This window comes from Parus major, chromosome 14 (assembly GCF_001522545.3).
Source record: "Parus major isolate Abel chromosome 14, Parus_major1.1, whole genome shotgun sequence".
NCBI classification, from domain to species: domain Eukaryota; kingdom Metazoa; phylum Chordata; class Aves; order Passeriformes; family Paridae; genus Parus; species Parus major.
This window is the reverse complement of record NC_031783.1, coordinates 15613958-15630582: the sequence shown is the minus strand read 5'-3', so window position 1 is coordinate 15630582 and position 16625 is coordinate 15613958. Positions and strand designations below refer to the sequence as shown.

The following is a 16625-nucleotide window of genomic DNA, read 5'->3' as shown; positions in this document are numbered from 1 at the left end:
CTTTGTCCTGACTTTCTTTGCGGGAAGATGCACACAGGCTGGAATTCAAGGGACCTTACACGTGGTGACACGTCGAAGCTGTGGGTGCCCATCTCCCAGGGTGGGGATTTGGGTTCTGCTGCCCTGTGCCGCTGCACACTCACGGGCTGGGAATTACAGGATGGTCTCTCCCTCCCTGCCCCAAACCGGGCTTTAATCCGCTTTTTACAGCGGGGTTGGGGGTCCCGCTGTGCGGAGGCTGCGGTGTCCCAGTCGCTCTCCCATTGCACAGCCCCGCTCGGGAGCAGACCGAGCTTTGTGGTGCTGAACCGGCGCTGCTCGGCTTCTCCTCCGCCTTGAGACACCTGCTGTCCCCCCACGGAAGCAGTTCGGTGGCAGTGTGGCCGGAGCTCCCACCGGGAGGGCTTGGCCCCGGTCCCCGGCCGGCGGAGCGTGCCTGGGCTCGGTGCCCAGGCCGGGGCGTGCGGGGCTGTGCAGGGGCGGCTCCTCCTGCGGTGCAAGCGGTCGGGAAGCGGAGGGGAGCCGGGGCAGGGAGGCCGATGGGCCCGCGGGGTCGGGGTGCGGAGCGCGGGGGGGGCGGAAGCCGCGTCCGGGACCCGCCCCGGCCCCGCTGACTCACGGCGGCCGCACGGCCCGGCCCGGCCCGGCCGGGACATGAGCGGCCCTCGGCGGCTCCGCGGGGCTCGCCGGGGGCTCCTGCGGCTGCTGCTGCCGCCGCTGCTGCCGCTGCTGCTGCCGCTGCTCCCGCCGCCCCCGGCACAGGTACGGCCGCGCCGGGAGCGGGGGTGCGAGGGCGGGACCGGGAGGGGACAGCGCCGGGGAAAGGTCGGGGAACAGTTCGCGGTTCCCGCGTGGTTCCCGGTGTGAGCCTGTGCTCGCCGTGCCCCGCGTGTCCTGCGGGAGAGCTCCGGCACACGACACCTGGGTGTGACAGCGCGGGTGGCTCCGGGCAGCGGGGCTCGGGCCACCCCTCGGGCCGGGGGAGTGCGGGGACACCCACCGGGGGTAGGGGACACCCACCGTGTGTATGGGACACCCCCCGGGTGTACGGGACACCCCCCAGCTGTACGGGACACCCACCGGGGGTACGGGGCGCAGGTGCGGGGGTGCCCGCGGGGCCGGGATGCTGCCGGGGGTCCCGTGGCCGTAGGTGGGTGGCGTTGGCCGCTGTGCGATGGAGCCGGGCTGTCCCCCGGGCCCTGCGGCAGCCACAGCGGAGGCTGTTCCCCACCGTCACCCGGAGCCTGCCTGTGGCCGGCAGCAGAGTCCCCTGCCCTGGGTTCCCCCGGCCCGCTCCTGCCCGCGGAGCTGCCGCCTGTCAGGGAGGTGCCTTCGGAGCCGGATCCAGCTCCTGCAGCTGGGGGCGGTTCAGGTGGATAGGCGGCGTGCCAGGGTGGCTTTGGATTACACGGATAGAGTGACGGAATCGGGGGATGCTGGCGCCGCGTTTCTGTCTGTGCTCGGCCGTCCCTCTCTGTCCATCCGGGTGTGCCCCGAGCCCACGGCTGAGCTCGGCCCCAGCGGCATCACGGCGGAGTCCAGAGTGGTGGGAACCTCGGGAAAGCTCCTGGGAACAGCCCTTGGCGACAGCCACACTGCCGGGCTGAGGCTGGCCCGGACCACTGCTGGGGCAGCTGTGGCTGGGACCGGGGGAGGGTGGCAGCTCCCAGGCATCCGGTGCTCCCAGTTCTGCCCATGGTGGTTTATAGGAGCAGCCCAGACAGCCTGGCCTTTGCCCGAGTGCCCTGGAATCAAAACAGTTGCAAGAAGGGATGGAAAAAACCCCAGAGCATTGGGGAGGGAAGCGGTGACAGCTGGGAGGGCTCGGCAGTCTCGGTTTCCCCCAGGCAGGTGGCCACACTGTAAGAGTGTCCCATGTCCCCAGCCGGCTCAATCCCACCTGCGTGGCCCTAGGGGCTGGAGGAACCATGGTGGGGAGCAGCCCCTTCCCTGCCTGCCCCACCACGTCCTCTGGGCAAAGCCAGAGCAGGGAAACTCACTCTGACCTCGCCTGAAAATTAAGCTAAAAGAAGTGCAAATAAAAGAGCTGGACTGGAGGTATACAGGTTGGTGTGAGGGGCATTGTGAGGAAGGGCATGTGTGCTCCTGTGCTTTGTTGCAGCTGAAGGAATCTCCTGGCCCCACCATGCCACAGCCAGTCTTGTACTGTCACGTTCTGCTCTGCAAATGGTCTCAGACTCGTGTGTAGGCACTGGCTGGGCACAGGCTGCTGGCTGGTCCCTGCTCCAGAGCCTGGACAGGCTCCCGGGACAGGCTTTGCCAGCCCAGGCTCCCAGAGCAGTGAGGGGACTGAGGGGCTGGGCTGCAGGAGTGTGCTTGGGTCTCTCCTGTTAATCTGTGACCAGCCAGTGGCTCAGGAGCTGCTGCCAAATCCCTGGCATCAGGGACTGCCAGAGCCATGTGGGTCCCGTGCTGTTTGCCCATCCCTGTTTGCCAACAGGGTGAGGCTGGCACATGTGGCACTGGCTGAGCTGGCACTCGCTATGAGTATGCCGTACGTGGAAGTAGCAGCTCCTCCTCCCAGGTGAATTTGCAATTACTTCCTCAATGTCAGGTAGCCAAAACCTGCAGCTCTGAAGGCCTGGGCAAGCAATCATCACTCCTCTGGCATGAAAAGTCACCAGGCTCGTTTGTTTCTGGAAGGAGCCGACAGTCAGGCTGCTCTTGTCACCTTTAGAAAGGCATCCAGGGTTGTGACTGGGAACAGCCACACTGCAGTTCATCCCACCTATGGGAAAAATTCCTTCCAGGGAGAGGGGGAAGAAGGAAGGCTGCTCCAGCCCCAGGATGGCTCTGGTGGGATGTGAGCGGTGCTGCGGAGCCAGGGGCCGTAGGTGCAGGTGATGCTGGTCACTGAGGTGCAGCTGCCCCAGGAGCTGAGCTGTGCAGAGCCCCTGGCTGGGGGTTGTTCCCAAGTCTGGCTGGGCTCTTGAGGATGGTGTGTCTGTCCTAGAGCCTCAAAGGCAGTGCTGTGACTGTCCCAGAAACGCTGCTCTTCATCTCCACACTGGATGGGAACCTCCATGCCGTCAGCAAGAGCACAGGGGAGATCAAGTGGACTCTGAAGGACGGTGAGTAGTGACTGGGGGGCATTTGCAGCCTGGCTCCTGGAGCATGTTTGGGGTTTGGGAATGCTCCCCTGGCCTGGCTCTTGCTGGATGGGCTCCGGGCTGCCTCCAGCCCTGGTGTGCCAGCCCCAGCCCCAGCCCCAGCCCTTGTCCCTGCCCCAGGCACAGCCGAGCGTGGATGAACCTCTGCCATTGGTGTCTCTTTTGGCTCTGGAAGACAAACAGCCTGCATGGCTGGGGGTGACAGTGCCACGCTGGGTAAACAGTGGTGCTGTCCCACTCGCAGGAGTGACGTGGCCTCTCTCTCTCTGTTTCAGATCCCATTCTGCAGGTGCCGGTGTATGTGGCAGAGTGAGTGTCATCCCCACAGGCAGCTGGGCAGTGCAGGAGGCTCCCTGATAGCTGATGGAGCAGCAGCAGGAAAGGGGAGCCACAGAGAAATGAAATGCCCAGCCCGTGCCATCACCTTACCTTGGTGCTGGCACTTGGCACATGGTGATGAGGAGGAGCTGGCCCCCGCTGTGGAGCCGAGGCGCTCTCAGCTCGGCCACACACACCAGCGTGGAGAGAAATAGAGGGAAATTCCCCTGAAAGCTCAGGGGCAGGCAGGACAGCAGGAGCTCCTTGAGACAGGCAGGCCATCCACCAGCCTGGTGGGTGGGCACTGGGTGGCTTGGGGAGTGCCAGGACTGACCAGAGTGGGAATTATCTCCTGCCAAATCCAGTGCTGCAGCTGTCTGGAAAGGTCAAGTCCTGCAGTGACTCACCCTGGAGCAAACTGCTAAAGAGGATTCTGCTGTGGAGCCTCTGTGTCCTTGGAGGTGCCCAGGGCTGGGGGCAGCTCACATTTTATCCTTCTCTGCTCCTTCCCAGGCCAGCATTCCTTCCAGACCCCAATGATGGCAGCCTGTATATCCTGGGAGGAAAGAACAAAGAAGGCTTGATGGTTAGTAGGGCTGTGGGGCTGTGGGCTTCCTGTGACCCCTTGGGGTGCCCTGGGTGGGAGAGGTGCCCTGCACCCCTGGCCCTGCACCTGCTGTGCTGCCTGTGTTGCAGAAGCTGCCGTTCACCATCCCAGAGCTGGTGCAGGCGTCGCCGTGCCGCAGCTCGGACGGGGTGCTCTACACCGGTACGGAGCTCTGGGGGCACCGCGCTGACCGGGGTTCCCGTGGGCCGTGGAGAGTGACAGGCAGCTCAGAAGAGCTCCTGGGGACAGGTGGGGCTGTGGGGACTTACAAAGAAGGCATTTTCCTTCTTAGGGAAGAAACAGGACACGTGGTTCGTTGTGGACCCCAAGTCAGGGGAGAAGCAGACCACCCTCTCCACAGAGGCTTGGGATGGTCTGTGCCCATCCAGCCCCTTGCTGTACATCGGACGGACCCGTAAGCCACTGCCATGCCCCCATCAACCACCTGGTGCCAGGAACGGGTGCTGGAGGTGACCTCGTGCCCTGCTCCTGTCCCCAGAGTACATCATCACCATGTATGACACCAAGTCACGGGAACTGCGCTGGAATGCCACCTTCTCTGAGTACTCGGCCCCGCTCTGCGAGGAGTCCTACCACTACAGTGAGTGGAAGTGCAGCAGCCATGGGAGCCGTGGCAGTCATGGCACCCAGCTCCCCTGTGCCCTCTCACAGCAGGACTCTGGCTGTGCAGGGGTGACAGTGCCAGGGCCAGCAGGTCTCAGCCGTGCCCACTGCTGGGGAGAACAGGCAGCAGCCCATGGCCGGTGGCAGAACTGAGGGTGAGCAGAGGAGACGCAGCCCAAGTGCTGCATCCCTCATCCCCCTGGCTCTCTCCAGAAATGGCACACTTGGCCTCGAGTGGGGACGGGCTGGTGGTGACCCTGGACAAGGACAGCGGGGAGGTCCTGTGGGCGCAGAACTACGGCTCGCCTGTGGTCGGCATCTACCTGTGGCACCAGGACAGCCTGCGCCGCCTCCCGCACCTGCACAACGCAAACTGGTTCAACTGGGAGCACTGGGAACCACTGGGATCCATCCCTGGGCCTGCTCCATCCTGCGCAGCTCGGCCAGCAGCAGCGCCTGCGCCGCCTCCCGCACCTCAACCTGGCCATGGAGACCCTGCGCTACCTGACCTTCCAGTCCCAGGACATCCACGTGCTCAAGTGGAGCTACCAGTCCTTCAAGGACTTCGCCGCCACCAAGACGCAGCTGCTGTAGGTGGTTCCTGAGCGGTGGCAGCCGGTGGCACTGGTGTTCCCCGTGCTGGGCCACCCGCTCCGTGAGGGATGGAAGGCGATGCTTGTCCTTGCCCCGCAGGCCAGCGCTCTACGTGGGGAAGCACGCGGCCGGTTTCTACGCCGTGACGTCCCTGGTGCACGGCAGCGTGGCGCTGGTGGTGAGTGAGTGTCCCGCTGTCCCCCGGGCTGAGCCGCCCTGGCCGCCTGGTGCCCCACGAGCTGCCACGTCCCCAGCCCCAGGGCATCACGCTGGCCAGGATCGACGGCCCCACCACGGACGACGTGACCATGAGGGAGTCCGGGGAGTGTGAGATCATGCCCAGCACCAACGTCAAGTACCCGCAGGGCAGCATCACCTCACTTCACAACCAGTGGCTCCTCATAGGTGCGGACCTGCTGTAGGCACAGGCTCAGCCGTGTCCAGCTCCCAGATGGTGCCGGGCAGGGAGCAGCCCGAGCTGCTGCTGTGCTTCAGGGGCAATAGCCCGAGCTGCTCTGCCCAGTGGATGGATGGCATTAAGGCTGAGTCACTGGGGCTGTGGTGACCCTGGCTTGGGACTCATTTCAGCCCATCCTTGTCCCCTCCCCTGCAGTGAGTGCTGAGCACCCTGTGTGTGGCTGGGCAGGGACCCCTTGAAGCAGGGCTCACAGTTACCCATGCTGGGGGTCCCATGTGAAGCCAAGCCAGGAGAGCCTGGGCTGCTGGCAAGGGATGGATGCTGAAAGCAAGAGGTGAATGGAGGATTGTCTGTGTTCCCCTCCTCCCCAGGGCACCATGAGCTGCCTCCCGTGGTTCACACCACGATGCTGCGAGCTTTCCCAGAGAACCTGAGGAAAACCACGGAAACCATCATCCCCAGGGCTCCTCCCGCCAGGACCGTGTTCGATGATGTGAGTGGTGAAGGGTGCTGGGTCACTGAAGGGTCTGTGCTGCTTGGGGTGGGTCCCCAGCATGGGATAGGACAGGAAGGAAGTCCCAAACCCTGTGCCCTGCGGTCTGTGCCCATTGTGTCACCCAGCCCTGGGTGTGTGTTGCAGTTCCTGGCCCCGAGCAGCCCGGAGGAGCCAGCTGTGCGCAGCGAGGGGCAGCTCCAGCCGGACCCCACGCAGGAGGAGCAGCTGGAGGTGTACCCCGAGTCTGGCACCTGGGACCTGGCCATCGGCGTTGGCACAGCTCTGCTGGGCGGGGGAATCCTGGTCCTGCTGCTCACAGTGAGTGGTGGTGGAGGGAGAGGGACAGCAGAGCCGATGTCCCAGCGAGGCTCCAGCGTGGGGCTGAGTATTCCCATGGCTTGTGTTCCAGAAACTGCAGCGGCAGCATGTGGAGGAGCAGATACAGCTCCTGCAGCAGCAGCAGGAGATGCTGCACCCGGGCCAAGTCTCCAGGGAGGGCATCCCTGAGGAGCCCAGGGAGCTGGAGCTGAGCCAGGGAAGTGCAGCAGAGCTCTCACAGAGCTCCAGCCCCTCAGCCTGCCTGAAGGCTAACGGGACAGTCAGCCCAGAGCCAGCTGTCCCAGTGGCTGCTGAAGGTGGGTGCAGGGGGAGAGGGCAGCCTGTGGGGACACTTCTGTCCAGAGATGTCAGCACCCAGAGCAGGCGCAGGGATGCCTGCAGATGAGAGGGCTGCAGCCCACCTGGGATGGGAGGTGCCAGATCTGCTGCTGGATAAGCATGGGCTACATAAGAATAGGGCCCAAGAAATGGCCAGATGAATAGAGAAACAGGTGTCCTCCATACAGGACTGACACTCAGAGGCTGGAAGATGGCTGTCTTCTCTCCCTTGCAGATGCAGAACCAGATCTGGTTGTAGTTGGGAAAGTTTCTTTTAACCCCAAAGATGTGCTGGGCCATGGAGCTGGAGGAACCTTTGTCTTCAGGTGTGTGACACTGGGTGTCTGTCCCTACTCCCATTCTCCTTGGGAGCCACAGGGATCATGACAAGGCAGCCCTTGCCCAGGGTGGTGGCCACTTTTCAGGGACTTTTGAGAACAGCTCAACACCTTCAGCTTCTTCTGGTCCCCATCCCACCCATCCTGGAGCTGGGCTGGTGGCCCTCATTAACCAGGCACTGGGTACACAGGGCAGTCCTCCTTGCACCTTCTCCCTCCCTGCCTGCAGCTGCTCTGGCCCCTCACACGGTTCCTGGCTGAGCCCCTTTTCCAGCACTGAGCACAGTAAAAAGTGAGGGATGTCATTTTCCTACAAAATTGAGGCTGTCCAGTTTCCAGCTTACCCTGGGGAAGATCTCTGGCTGTCGGTGACGTGACAAGGCTTGGGGGTCAGAGCAGGGTGGTCGATGCTGAGGACGCTGTGGGTGAGCTCCAGCCTCGGCCGTGGCACACGGACACAGCGGGGACTCCCTGCGCAGGGGGCAGTTTGAGGGCCGGAACGTGGCCGTGAAGCGTCTCCTGCCTGAGTGTGTCCACCTGCTTGACCGTGAGGTCCGGCTGCTGCGGGAGTCGGACGAGCACCCCCACGTCGTCCGCTACTTCTGCACGGAGAGGGACCGGCAGTTCCACTACATTGCCATCGAGCTGTGCTCCGCCACGCTGCAGGAGGTGAGCCCGGCACGGGGCTGCTGAGCCTCGGGCACGGAGAGCCTGTGCAGGGGCTGTGCTCCATCACCTGCCGTCACGCTGGGTGGGGTGTCTCTCCGGCCAGCTTGCCTTTGCCCAGTAAATCGGGCTCAGTTCCTCTCCATCCGTGTGGTTCCAGTACGTGGAGAGCCCCAGCTTTGACCGCCGGGGGCTGGACCCGGTGTCGGTGCTGCGTCAGACCATGTCCGGGCTGGCCCACCTGCACTCCCTCAGCATCGGTAAGGGCCAGCAGATCCCTTTCCAGCCTCTCCTCGGGGGATCACACGGGGCTTGGGCAGCGTCTCCTGGGCTCTGGGCAGTAGCCTGGGGTTGGGGGTCAGCAGCAGGTGGGGCTGTGGCAGAGCCCCGTTTGCTGCAGTGCTGCCAGGTGACACCACACGCTCCCACTCGCAGTGCACCGGGACCTGAAGCCCTGTAACATCCTCATCTCTGTCCCCAATCGCCACGGGCACATCCGCGCCGTCATCTCCGACTTCGGCCTTTGCAAGAAGCTTCATGGGGGACGACAGAGCTTCAGCCTCCGCTCTGGGATCCCCGGCACCGAGGGCTGGATCGCGCCCGAGGTGCTGCAGGAGGCCCCGAAGGAGAACCCTGTCAGTGAGCCGTGGCCACCCCTGCTCCTTGGGCCCCATGCTCCAGAGTCCCCCATGCTGGCAGTGGCCTCAGGTCACAATAAAGATGAGAGCTTCATGAGCACAGGCACTGTGCTCCTTGCCAGGGCTGTCCCCATGCCCCTGCCCTTGGGGACAGTGCCCAGCTGTGTTCAGCACAGGTGTCTCATTAGGCTCCAGTCCTCAGAAATTTGGGTGAGGAGTTTGGAGAAGCTGTGGGTTGCTGCCAAGGTCACGCTTCTCCTCTCTTCAGAACCGGGAATCTCATTCCCAGTGGAAGCAGCTGCTGATCCTGGGTGGGGCTCATGCTGGTGTCCATGTGTCCCTGTGTGTCTGTTGGGCTGTGGAGTCCTGAATTCTGGCTGTGCCTCTGGAAACCTCTTCTCTGTTAGGGACCTGGTGTGATGGGGCTCCCTGGCTGCAGGTAGCAGAGCAGGAGCCCCAAGCGATGCATTTTAGGAAAGTGGGAGGAAAAGGTTTCCTCGCCCTTTGCCTGAGGGTCCCACGTGCCCCCGTGTTTTGCAGACCAGTGCTGTGGACATCTTCTCTGCTGGGTGCATCTTCTACTACGTGGTGTCAGGGGGACAGCACCCCTTTGGGGACAGCCTGCGGCGCCAGGCCAACATCCTGGCGGGCTCCTACCAGCTGAGCTGCCTGCAGGAGGAGGCTCACGGTGAGACAACACCACGGGGAGGCTCCGGGCTCGGGGGCAGCTCCCAGTCCTGGCACAGGGGCGACTTCTCTGCTGTTTTGTTTCACCCCCAGACAAACTCATTGCAAGGGAGCTGATTGTGGCAATGATCAACTCCGAGCCCCAGCGCCGACCCTCGGCCCCCGTGGTCCTTGTGCATCCCTTTTTCTGGAGTCAGGAGAAGCAGCTGCATTTCTTCCAGGTGAGCCTGTGCTGTCCCACTGGCAGTGAACGCAGGTGAGCTCTGGAAACTGCTGCATTTAGGGCACCATGTTCATTGTGAGCTACTCTAAGCAGGGGTGAGGCATCCCTGGGTCTCTGTCCCACCTCCAGCAGAGCACAGGCAGTGCCATACCCACCCTGTCCCTGCTCTTGGGCACACAGGACGTCAGTGACCGTGTGGAGAAGGAGCCAGCTGAGGGGCGAATCGTCTCAGCCCTGGAGTCAGGGGGACGGGCGGTGGTGAGGACCAACTGGAGGATGCACATCTCCCTCCCACTGCAGATGGGTGAGCATGGAGGGCCAGGCTCATTGCTGGCTCCAGTGAAGCAGGTGGGGACTGTGGCTCCAAGGGCTGGTGCTTTAACTGGCCAGCAGGCACCTGCTGGTGCCCAGGAGCCAAAAAGCAGGACAGGTAAAGGTGGCAGCCCTTCCTTGGGATGCCACAGTGGAGCAGGGCTGGGTGTTGCACTACGGGGGCTGTGGCAGCCCCTCACCCTGCCTGTCCCACCTCACTCCGTGTCTCCTGCTGACCCCAGACCTGAGGAAGTTCCGCACCTACAAGGGAGGGTCAGTGCGTGACCTGCTGCGGGCCATGAGGAACAAGGTACGGCCACCCTGCCCTCCCGTGGCCCTGCCAGCCCTGCTGTCCCCGTCCTCTCTCACCTCACCCTCTCTCCTGCAGAAGCACCACTACCACGAGCTGCCGGCCGATGTCCGGCTGGCGCTGGGCTCTGTCCCCGAGGGCTTCGTGCAGTACTTCACCTCCCGCTTCCCCCGGCTGCTGCTGCACACACACAGGGCCATGCAGCTCTGTGCCCACGAGCGCATCTTCCACTGCTACTACAGCCAGGGCCCGAGGGGCGACGGCGCCTGAGCGGCCACAGCCACGGCTGGAGGGCACAGCCACGGCTGGAGGGCACAGCCACCACTCCTGCCCGGGGCCTGCTCTGTGGCCTCCTGCCAGGGCCGGCCAGGGCCCAGCAGGCCGGGCAGCAGAGACGGGCACGGGGCAATAGAGATGGGCACGGGGCAATAGAGATGGGCACAGGGCAGCAGAGATGGGCACAGGGCAGCAGAGACGGGCACAGGGCAATAGAGATGGGCACGGGGCAGCAGAGACGGGGACAGGGCTGCACTGTGCTTGCACCTGGGCTTTCCTGAGGGACCCTCTGGGCAATCACAGTCAGACTGGAGTGTGAAGGCATTTGGGTCAGAAAACAAAGCCATCTCAGCTGGACACAGCACTCGGAGAATTAAGAGGAAAACACAACGTGTTTTCTCAAGCTGGCATCTGTCCTGGGGAGACAGTCACCAGGGACAGGGAGCTTTGTCCTGTGTGTTCTCTCCTGTGCCAGGGGCTGCCTCTCCTTGAGCTGTGCCCAGGCCCCGCTCACAGGGAGCTGTGCTCAGCCCCACAGTGGAGGTGCCAATCTCAGCTGGGCTCAGAACAAGGGTTTCTCCCTTAGGGTCCCCAGCAGCCTGTACCTCTGCCAGGCCTGAGCCCCCCCCCGAGCAGCTGTACAGCACTCCAGGAGCACTTCTCCTGGGCACAAAGGAGGGAATTCCTTTCCCCTGGGATCCTTCCCTCAAAGACAGGCCCTGTGCCTGCAGCTCCCCAGCCTCTCCAGCTGCCCAGGCTGCTGTCCCATAGGTGCTCTGGTTCATGGCAGTCCCATGGCCCTGGGTCCCTGTGAGCCAGCAAAGTTCCTCTGTGGAACAGCAATAATTTTGTACAGTCTGATTCGTGTATGTGCTGGGGTGTGGGATTTTGTTACACTGGTAACAGGGTTTGTACCAGGTTTCTTTACAGAATATATTTATACAAAATGTTATAAAAATTAAAAAATAAAAACTGAAAAGCTTGTCCTGCTTAAAAACAACTGGCCTGAGAGCACCAGTAGCTGCTGCCATGGAGCAGTGGTGGGAGAACAACAGAGGCAGGTCACTGGACTCCTGCAAGACTGCTGCCTGAGAGGCCTTGTGCTGATTCTTTAGCTGTAATTAATCATGGAGCCAGGGAAGAGACAAGCCCAGCCCAGGAGAGAGGGTAAGAGGATGCCTCATTCAGAGGGGAAGCCTTGCTCTCTCAGCAAGGCAAAGGAAACAGCGTGTATGCTGTGTCAAACAATCTTTATTCAAGTTATGCAATATACAAAAGTTGAGGTTTCATGGAGTTTCAGTATTAAAAGGCTGACTGCTCAATCTCCCCCCTGGGTTTGTTCAATACCTTACCTGAGCTCCCACCAGAGGAAACGAAGCCCAGAGCACGGGCACAGCCATGACCAGACACCTCTCGTGACAGTTCTGCTCTCTCAAGAGCAGGCCCAGGCACCTCAAATGAGAGCGCTGCCTTGGAGCTGGGCTTTTGGCTTTGGGAAATTAGAAAAACAGACTAGGTAGGGAATTAAAAAATAGACTTTGTTAGGAGCGGGAAGCAAGAAACCTTTGGGCACCAGTCAGAGTGAACACCACCATTCAGCAGCAGGGGCTTCCTTGTGGCAATGAGCCCACACCCACGAGTGGGAACCCAGCTGGGCCCTGGGAGGGAAGCGCCCAGACCTCTCCCTCCATAGCTGGGCAGTTTGGCACAGATGTTGAGTCCAGCAAGAACAAGCTCTAAGTGGAAGATTTCATCCGGCCTGAGCCAGACTTGGAGCTGAGGAGCTTCTCGACCATGGTGCGGGCGTAGCGCAGGCGGCTGGCCAGCTCCCGGCAGCAGCCGTGCTCCTCGATCAGGCTCAGCTTGTACGTGCGGAAGTCCCGTTTCTCATCTATGTATGTGACAGCAGCCATAAGAGGGCACAGGATGACCTTGGTGTGGTCCTGGGGGGAGAACACACGGTCACTGAGCTCCTTGGGGCAGCATTTCCTGTGGATGAGCCATCTTGGCAGCACCCCGAGCGTGTGACAAGGTCCCTGCGTAGAATTCCTTCAGCAAAGGGCAACAGCCGGCTGCAACAGCCCACCTGCTGCTCCAGAGCACAGCCCCTCACTGTGACGGGAGTCTGGGGGCCTCGGCCACCGGCACAGACAGCTCCCAGTGCTGGGCAACGCCCTGGCTCAGGTCATCCCCTCCTGCCACCACCCACACCCGAGCCCCTGCCCTGCCAACAGCCTCACCTGGAAGAAGTTGATCTGCACGGTGCCGTTGCTGAGGTGCAGGATGATGGCACTGCGGGTCCGGAACCAGGTGCACAGGTAGGGCAATCGGGCCAGCTCGTCCCCTTCCCGTGGCGTGATGTTCGCCCCTGCCTTCAGCAAGTGCTCACTCATGTAATTCCGGAAGTACTTCAGTAGTGTTATCTGCAAAAGAGATGGGCTGTGAGGGGCTGAGGGTGACCCCAGGCACGGAGGGGAGCACAGGGACTGCCACCACGGTCCCAGACCCTCCTTACATCTTTCAGAGCTTGAGGTGTCACTGCAAAAACTTGTGGAAATCCCCAAAGTTAACTGACACATCAGACTCGCTGTGCAGAACACTTTGGTACGTGCAAGTCATGTGAGCACTTGCATTTCTGTGAAACTGCTCATAAATGAGCCTCTCAGATAGCAGTTAGAGCTGCTAGTGTCTGTCCTTGGGACATGTGTCACCAGCTAGAGGAAGCCTGCAAAGTGCCAGTGACCTCCAATTATAAATGTTTCTGGAACCAAACCTGCCACCAAAGCCTAAGGCTAGCAGGAGTGTCACCACCACCCAGCCAGGGCTCCTGTCCCCAGGACTGACCTTCTTATTGAGGGCAGAGGGGTAGGACCTCACAGTGAAGTAGGACTCAGTGTTGTTCTGCTCGATGTACTGCAGGTTGTCCCCATCGTTGTACATGATGAGACGAGTGGAGTCATTGAAGAGAACCCCAACGCTGTTGTCACAGAGCTGGTAACCTGCCCAGAAGGGACCCCATGAGGCCTCTGATCTCAGGGGACCACCAGCAGTGGCAAGTACCAAGGTTTATCACCCAGGGACTCCCTAACAGCCGCCCCACCAAGTCTCTGCCAGGTCTCCTCTTTGGGGAGGTCTGAATGGCACTTTTCTACCTTTGCATTTGTCATCTCCCTTATTGCATTGCTGCTGCAGAAACAGCCTCTGTGGGTCCCTGTGCAGGCTGGAGAGAGCTTGGCCACCTCATGCACAGGTACCATTGTCCACCTTAAAGTAGCCAGGCCTGATGGTCAGTGACCACTGCTCTGGATTCCCAGGGTATTTGGTAAGATTCCCAGCAGTGGTCTTGGACACACACACTGGAATATGGTGATTAAAAACCCAGACTAGGAAATGCCCCAAATCCAGGCTTCTCCCAGCCCCCCAGACACCAGCAAAGCCTGAAGCACTGCCACCTGTAGTATTTACCGAGTCCATATTTATCCGAGTAGTCCACCCATTTGCTAACCCAGAAGATGGGAATGCAAGCTGGGTCCTCAGCTTCCTCTGCAGGAAGAAAGCAGCTTGTTAGAGACATTTCCCACAGCCTGTGCTCCCCATGAGGCCCACGGGCTGCCCCAGGCTCACCTTGCCTCACTGCGACTCTCTCGGAGGGCTTGGCTGTGTTGACTGCAGTCAGCTGCTGCAACATGTCAGCCAAGTGACAAGTGACAGCATCTCCCATCTCCCGCAGCCCTGCCGCTTCCTCCTTGTCCGGCAAGGGCTCCTGGGCAGGGCTGTCCAGTCCTGGGCCAGAGAGAGAAGTGTGAGCTGTGACCAGGGAAGGCTTCCAAAGGCACCACTTACACCCTACCCCAGGTACAGAAAACACCTGACAGAGAATGGATCGGGTTGGAAGGGACCGTGGTGGGACATGTGGTCCCACTTCCCTGCTCCAGCAGGGTAATTCCAGAGAACAGGGCACAGGATGTGTCCAGAGGATTCTGGAATATCTCCAGTGAGGGAGACTCCACATCCCCTCTCTAGGCAATCTGTTCAGTACTCGGGCACTGCACTGTAAAGAAGATCTCCCTCACATTCTGGTGGAAGTTCCCAGGCACCAGTTTGAGCCCATGACAGAGCTGACTGCAGGGCTTTGTCCTGGGCAGAGCAAGGGGAGCCACCTCACCCATAAAACTCTCTGAGTTTCCAGGCTCAGGAGACGATGTGAGGGAGGCACACTGAAGGCTGTGGATGCTGCTGGAGGCCAGGCAGGCTCTGTCCAGCCCTGCAGCCCAGCCTCACCGGGCACTCACACCCACCTTTATTGAGCGCCGTCAGCGGCTTCCTCCCGCTGAGCTCCATCCCGCTGGGAGCCAGGGAGAAGCGGGGTGCGATGGTGAGGCAGCTGGTGGGCAGGCGGCTGGGGAGGTACCCCGAGGTGAAGAACTCATCGTTCAGCAGCTCATCGATGGTCGGGCGTGTGGCAGGGTCAGACCTCAGCATCTTCTGGATGAGGTTTGCGGCCACGGGGTTGATGTGCTGAGGGGCAGGTGGAGTTTAGAGACGGGTCAGGGGACAGTGTGCACTAATGACAAACAAACAGGGTTTACAACCCAGGGAAGCTCCCTTGGAGCAGAGCTCCAGTGCTGCATCAGGCAAGCAGGACAAGCCTGGGGAAGCAGAATTGGGTAGCACAGAGAACTGGCTCCTAACAGCACCCAAAGCCTGATGTCAAATGACTTGAGTGACACCAACTCATCAGCAGTGGGATGAGCTGGGGACCTGGCCCAGATCTCACGGACTTGTCCATGTCCATTCACCCCTGCACACCAACAGCCCAGCTCGGGTTTTTGCTGGATTGGAGGGCAGGGAGCCGCTGGCTCTCCATGAGGTTCATGCCACCCCAGCCTGCACCAGTCCCTCCCAGCACTGACAGCCCCTGCTCTGCTACGTGAGAGCCCAGAGAGTGCCAGATACAGCAGAGGCTGAACAAGCACCACTGTGAGCCAAACACATCCTCCACGGGAAGCAGCATACCTTGGGAATGGTGTACTCATTCTTCTTGATCCGGATGTATGTATCCTTTAGACAAGAAGTCTCAAAAGGTGGTTTCCCCACCAGGAGAGTGTACCTGGACATTCCCAGACAAAAGGGTGTCAGTTTTGCAAAAGAGACTCGGATTATGCATAGAAGTGACCGTGTCCTAAGCACACCCAGGGGCTTTCCTGGCAGAAAGAACACACTTAGCATTAGACACACTGACAGCTACGTGTACTGTGCCTGGATCCTGCCCCCTGGAAAGGGAAGCTGGGGTTTAGCATCCTGTAGGGAAAAGTTTCAGCTAGGGAAGGTCAGGAACTGCCTGCAGCAATACTCAGCACTGTGGGGATAGTGACCTGGAGCTCTGGGTCACAATGAAGCTCACAGGGATCAAGGAGACCAGAACCACAGGGACTGCCTCGCCCCTTGGCCTCTGAAAGGCAATTTAACTCACATGATGCAGCCGATGGACCAGACATCCACCTCAAAGCTGTGCCCCTTCTTGCCCAGCACTTCTGGGGCGATGTAGTTGGGCGTCCCACACAGGGTCTTCTTGCGCTCCCCATCGTACTCTACCTTGGTGGCCAGCCCAAAGTCACCTGGAGGGACAGGGACACGGGATATAACCAAGACGCCCCGGCTGGCTGGTCCCCGGGCTGGGGTCCCTCTGCCACTTACCGATCTTCACCTCCATGTCGTCGCTGAGGAAGAGGTTGCCCAGCTTGAGGTCGCGGTGGATGACGCGGTGGCTGTGCAGGTACTGGCAGCCCAGAATGGTCTGGCGGAGGTAATACCGCACTTCGGGCTCGCTCAGCGCCTTCCGCCGCTTGTGCAGCTCCAGCAGCGACTGTGGGGAGCGATCGGTCAGTACGGGGCGGGGGTCGTGCGGCAGGACGCGGGGAAGGGGACGGGCAGTACCCGGGGGACACGGACACCCGCCCCCGGCCCCTCACCCTGCGGCGGCAGAGCTCCAGCACGACGTAGACAAAGTCGTCGTCCTCGAAGAAGCCCTGGAAGCCGACGACGTGGCGGTGGGAGAGGCTGCGGTGGATGGCGATCTCCATGGACATCTTCTCCTTCTGGTGCGGCTTCACCAGCAGCGACTTGGGCACCACCTTCCCCGCGAACACCTCCCGGCTCTCGGCCTCGGCCAGCTCATAGCACCGCGCGAAGCCGCCCTTGCCCAGGAACCGCCCGCGCACGAAGCTGCGCCGGGTGCGCGGGTCCACGAGCACCTTCGGCACCTCCTTCCCCACCGCCGCCGCCGCCGCCCGGGCCGGCTCTGTGCGGGCCGGCTCCGCCCGGGCCGGA

The 16625-nt window shown here is 61.4% G+C and overlaps 2 protein-coding genes across 2 annotated transcripts in view; one reads left to right on the top strand and one right to left on the bottom strand.

Annotated features, from left to right (window-relative positions):
- The first annotated feature begins 539 nt into the window (after positions 1 to 539).
- ERN2 (endoplasmic reticulum to nucleus signaling 2) lies at positions 540 to 11292 on the top strand. The gene is made up of 24 exons (XM_015643308.2): positions 540 to 558; positions 728 to 762; positions 2975 to 3092; positions 3407 to 3440; positions 3963 to 4035; positions 4146 to 4218; positions 4349 to 4471; positions 4556 to 4657; positions 4894 to 5019; positions 5135 to 5270; positions 5374 to 5452; positions 5529 to 5679; positions 6064 to 6185; positions 6333 to 6506; positions 6598 to 6823; positions 7081 to 7171; positions 7663 to 7852; positions 8010 to 8109; positions 8285 to 8484; positions 9028 to 9175; positions 9268 to 9395; positions 9578 to 9701; positions 9952 to 10019; positions 10098 to 11292. The coding sequence occupies exons 1-24, from the start codon at positions 540 to 542 to the stop codon at positions 10287 to 10289; spliced, it is 2832 nt and encodes a 943-aa protein (XP_015498794.2). The 3' UTR covers positions 10290 to 11292.
- A 236-nt stretch (positions 11293 to 11528) lies between these two features.
- Positions 11529 to 16625, bottom strand: part of PLK1 (polo like kinase 1) — a 5482-nt gene continuing 385 nt past the window's right edge. The window contains exons 3-12 of the mRNA XM_015642408.1: positions 16268 to 16625; positions 15993 to 16161; positions 15769 to 15913; positions 15312 to 15405; positions 14594 to 14813; positions 13920 to 14078; positions 13761 to 13838; positions 13140 to 13294; positions 12536 to 12718; positions 11529 to 12238 (exon numbers count right to left, since the gene is read on the bottom strand). Of these exons, the coding sequence (XP_015497894.1) occupies positions 12032 to 12238; positions 12536 to 12718; positions 13140 to 13294; positions 13761 to 13838; positions 13920 to 14078; positions 14594 to 14813; positions 15312 to 15405; positions 15769 to 15913; positions 15993 to 16161; positions 16268 to 16625 (1768 nt within the window). The 3' untranslated portion in view covers positions 11529 to 12031. The remainder of the gene's footprint in view (positions 12239 to 12535; positions 12719 to 13139; positions 13295 to 13760; positions 13839 to 13919; positions 14079 to 14593; positions 14814 to 15311; positions 15406 to 15768; positions 15914 to 15992; positions 16162 to 16267) is intronic.

Excerpts from the sequence above, each read along its gene's own strand:
- ERN2 (XM_015643308.2), top strand. Across the intron at positions 8,110-8,284 it reads CCTGCACTCCCTCAGCATCG|TGCACCGGGACCTGAAGCCC; the intron begins GTAAGGGCCAGC and ends TCCCACTCGCAG. Across the intron at positions 10,020-10,097 it reads TGCGGGCCATGAGGAACAAG|AAGCACCACTACCACGAGCT; the intron begins GTACGGCCACCC and ends TCTCTCCTGCAG.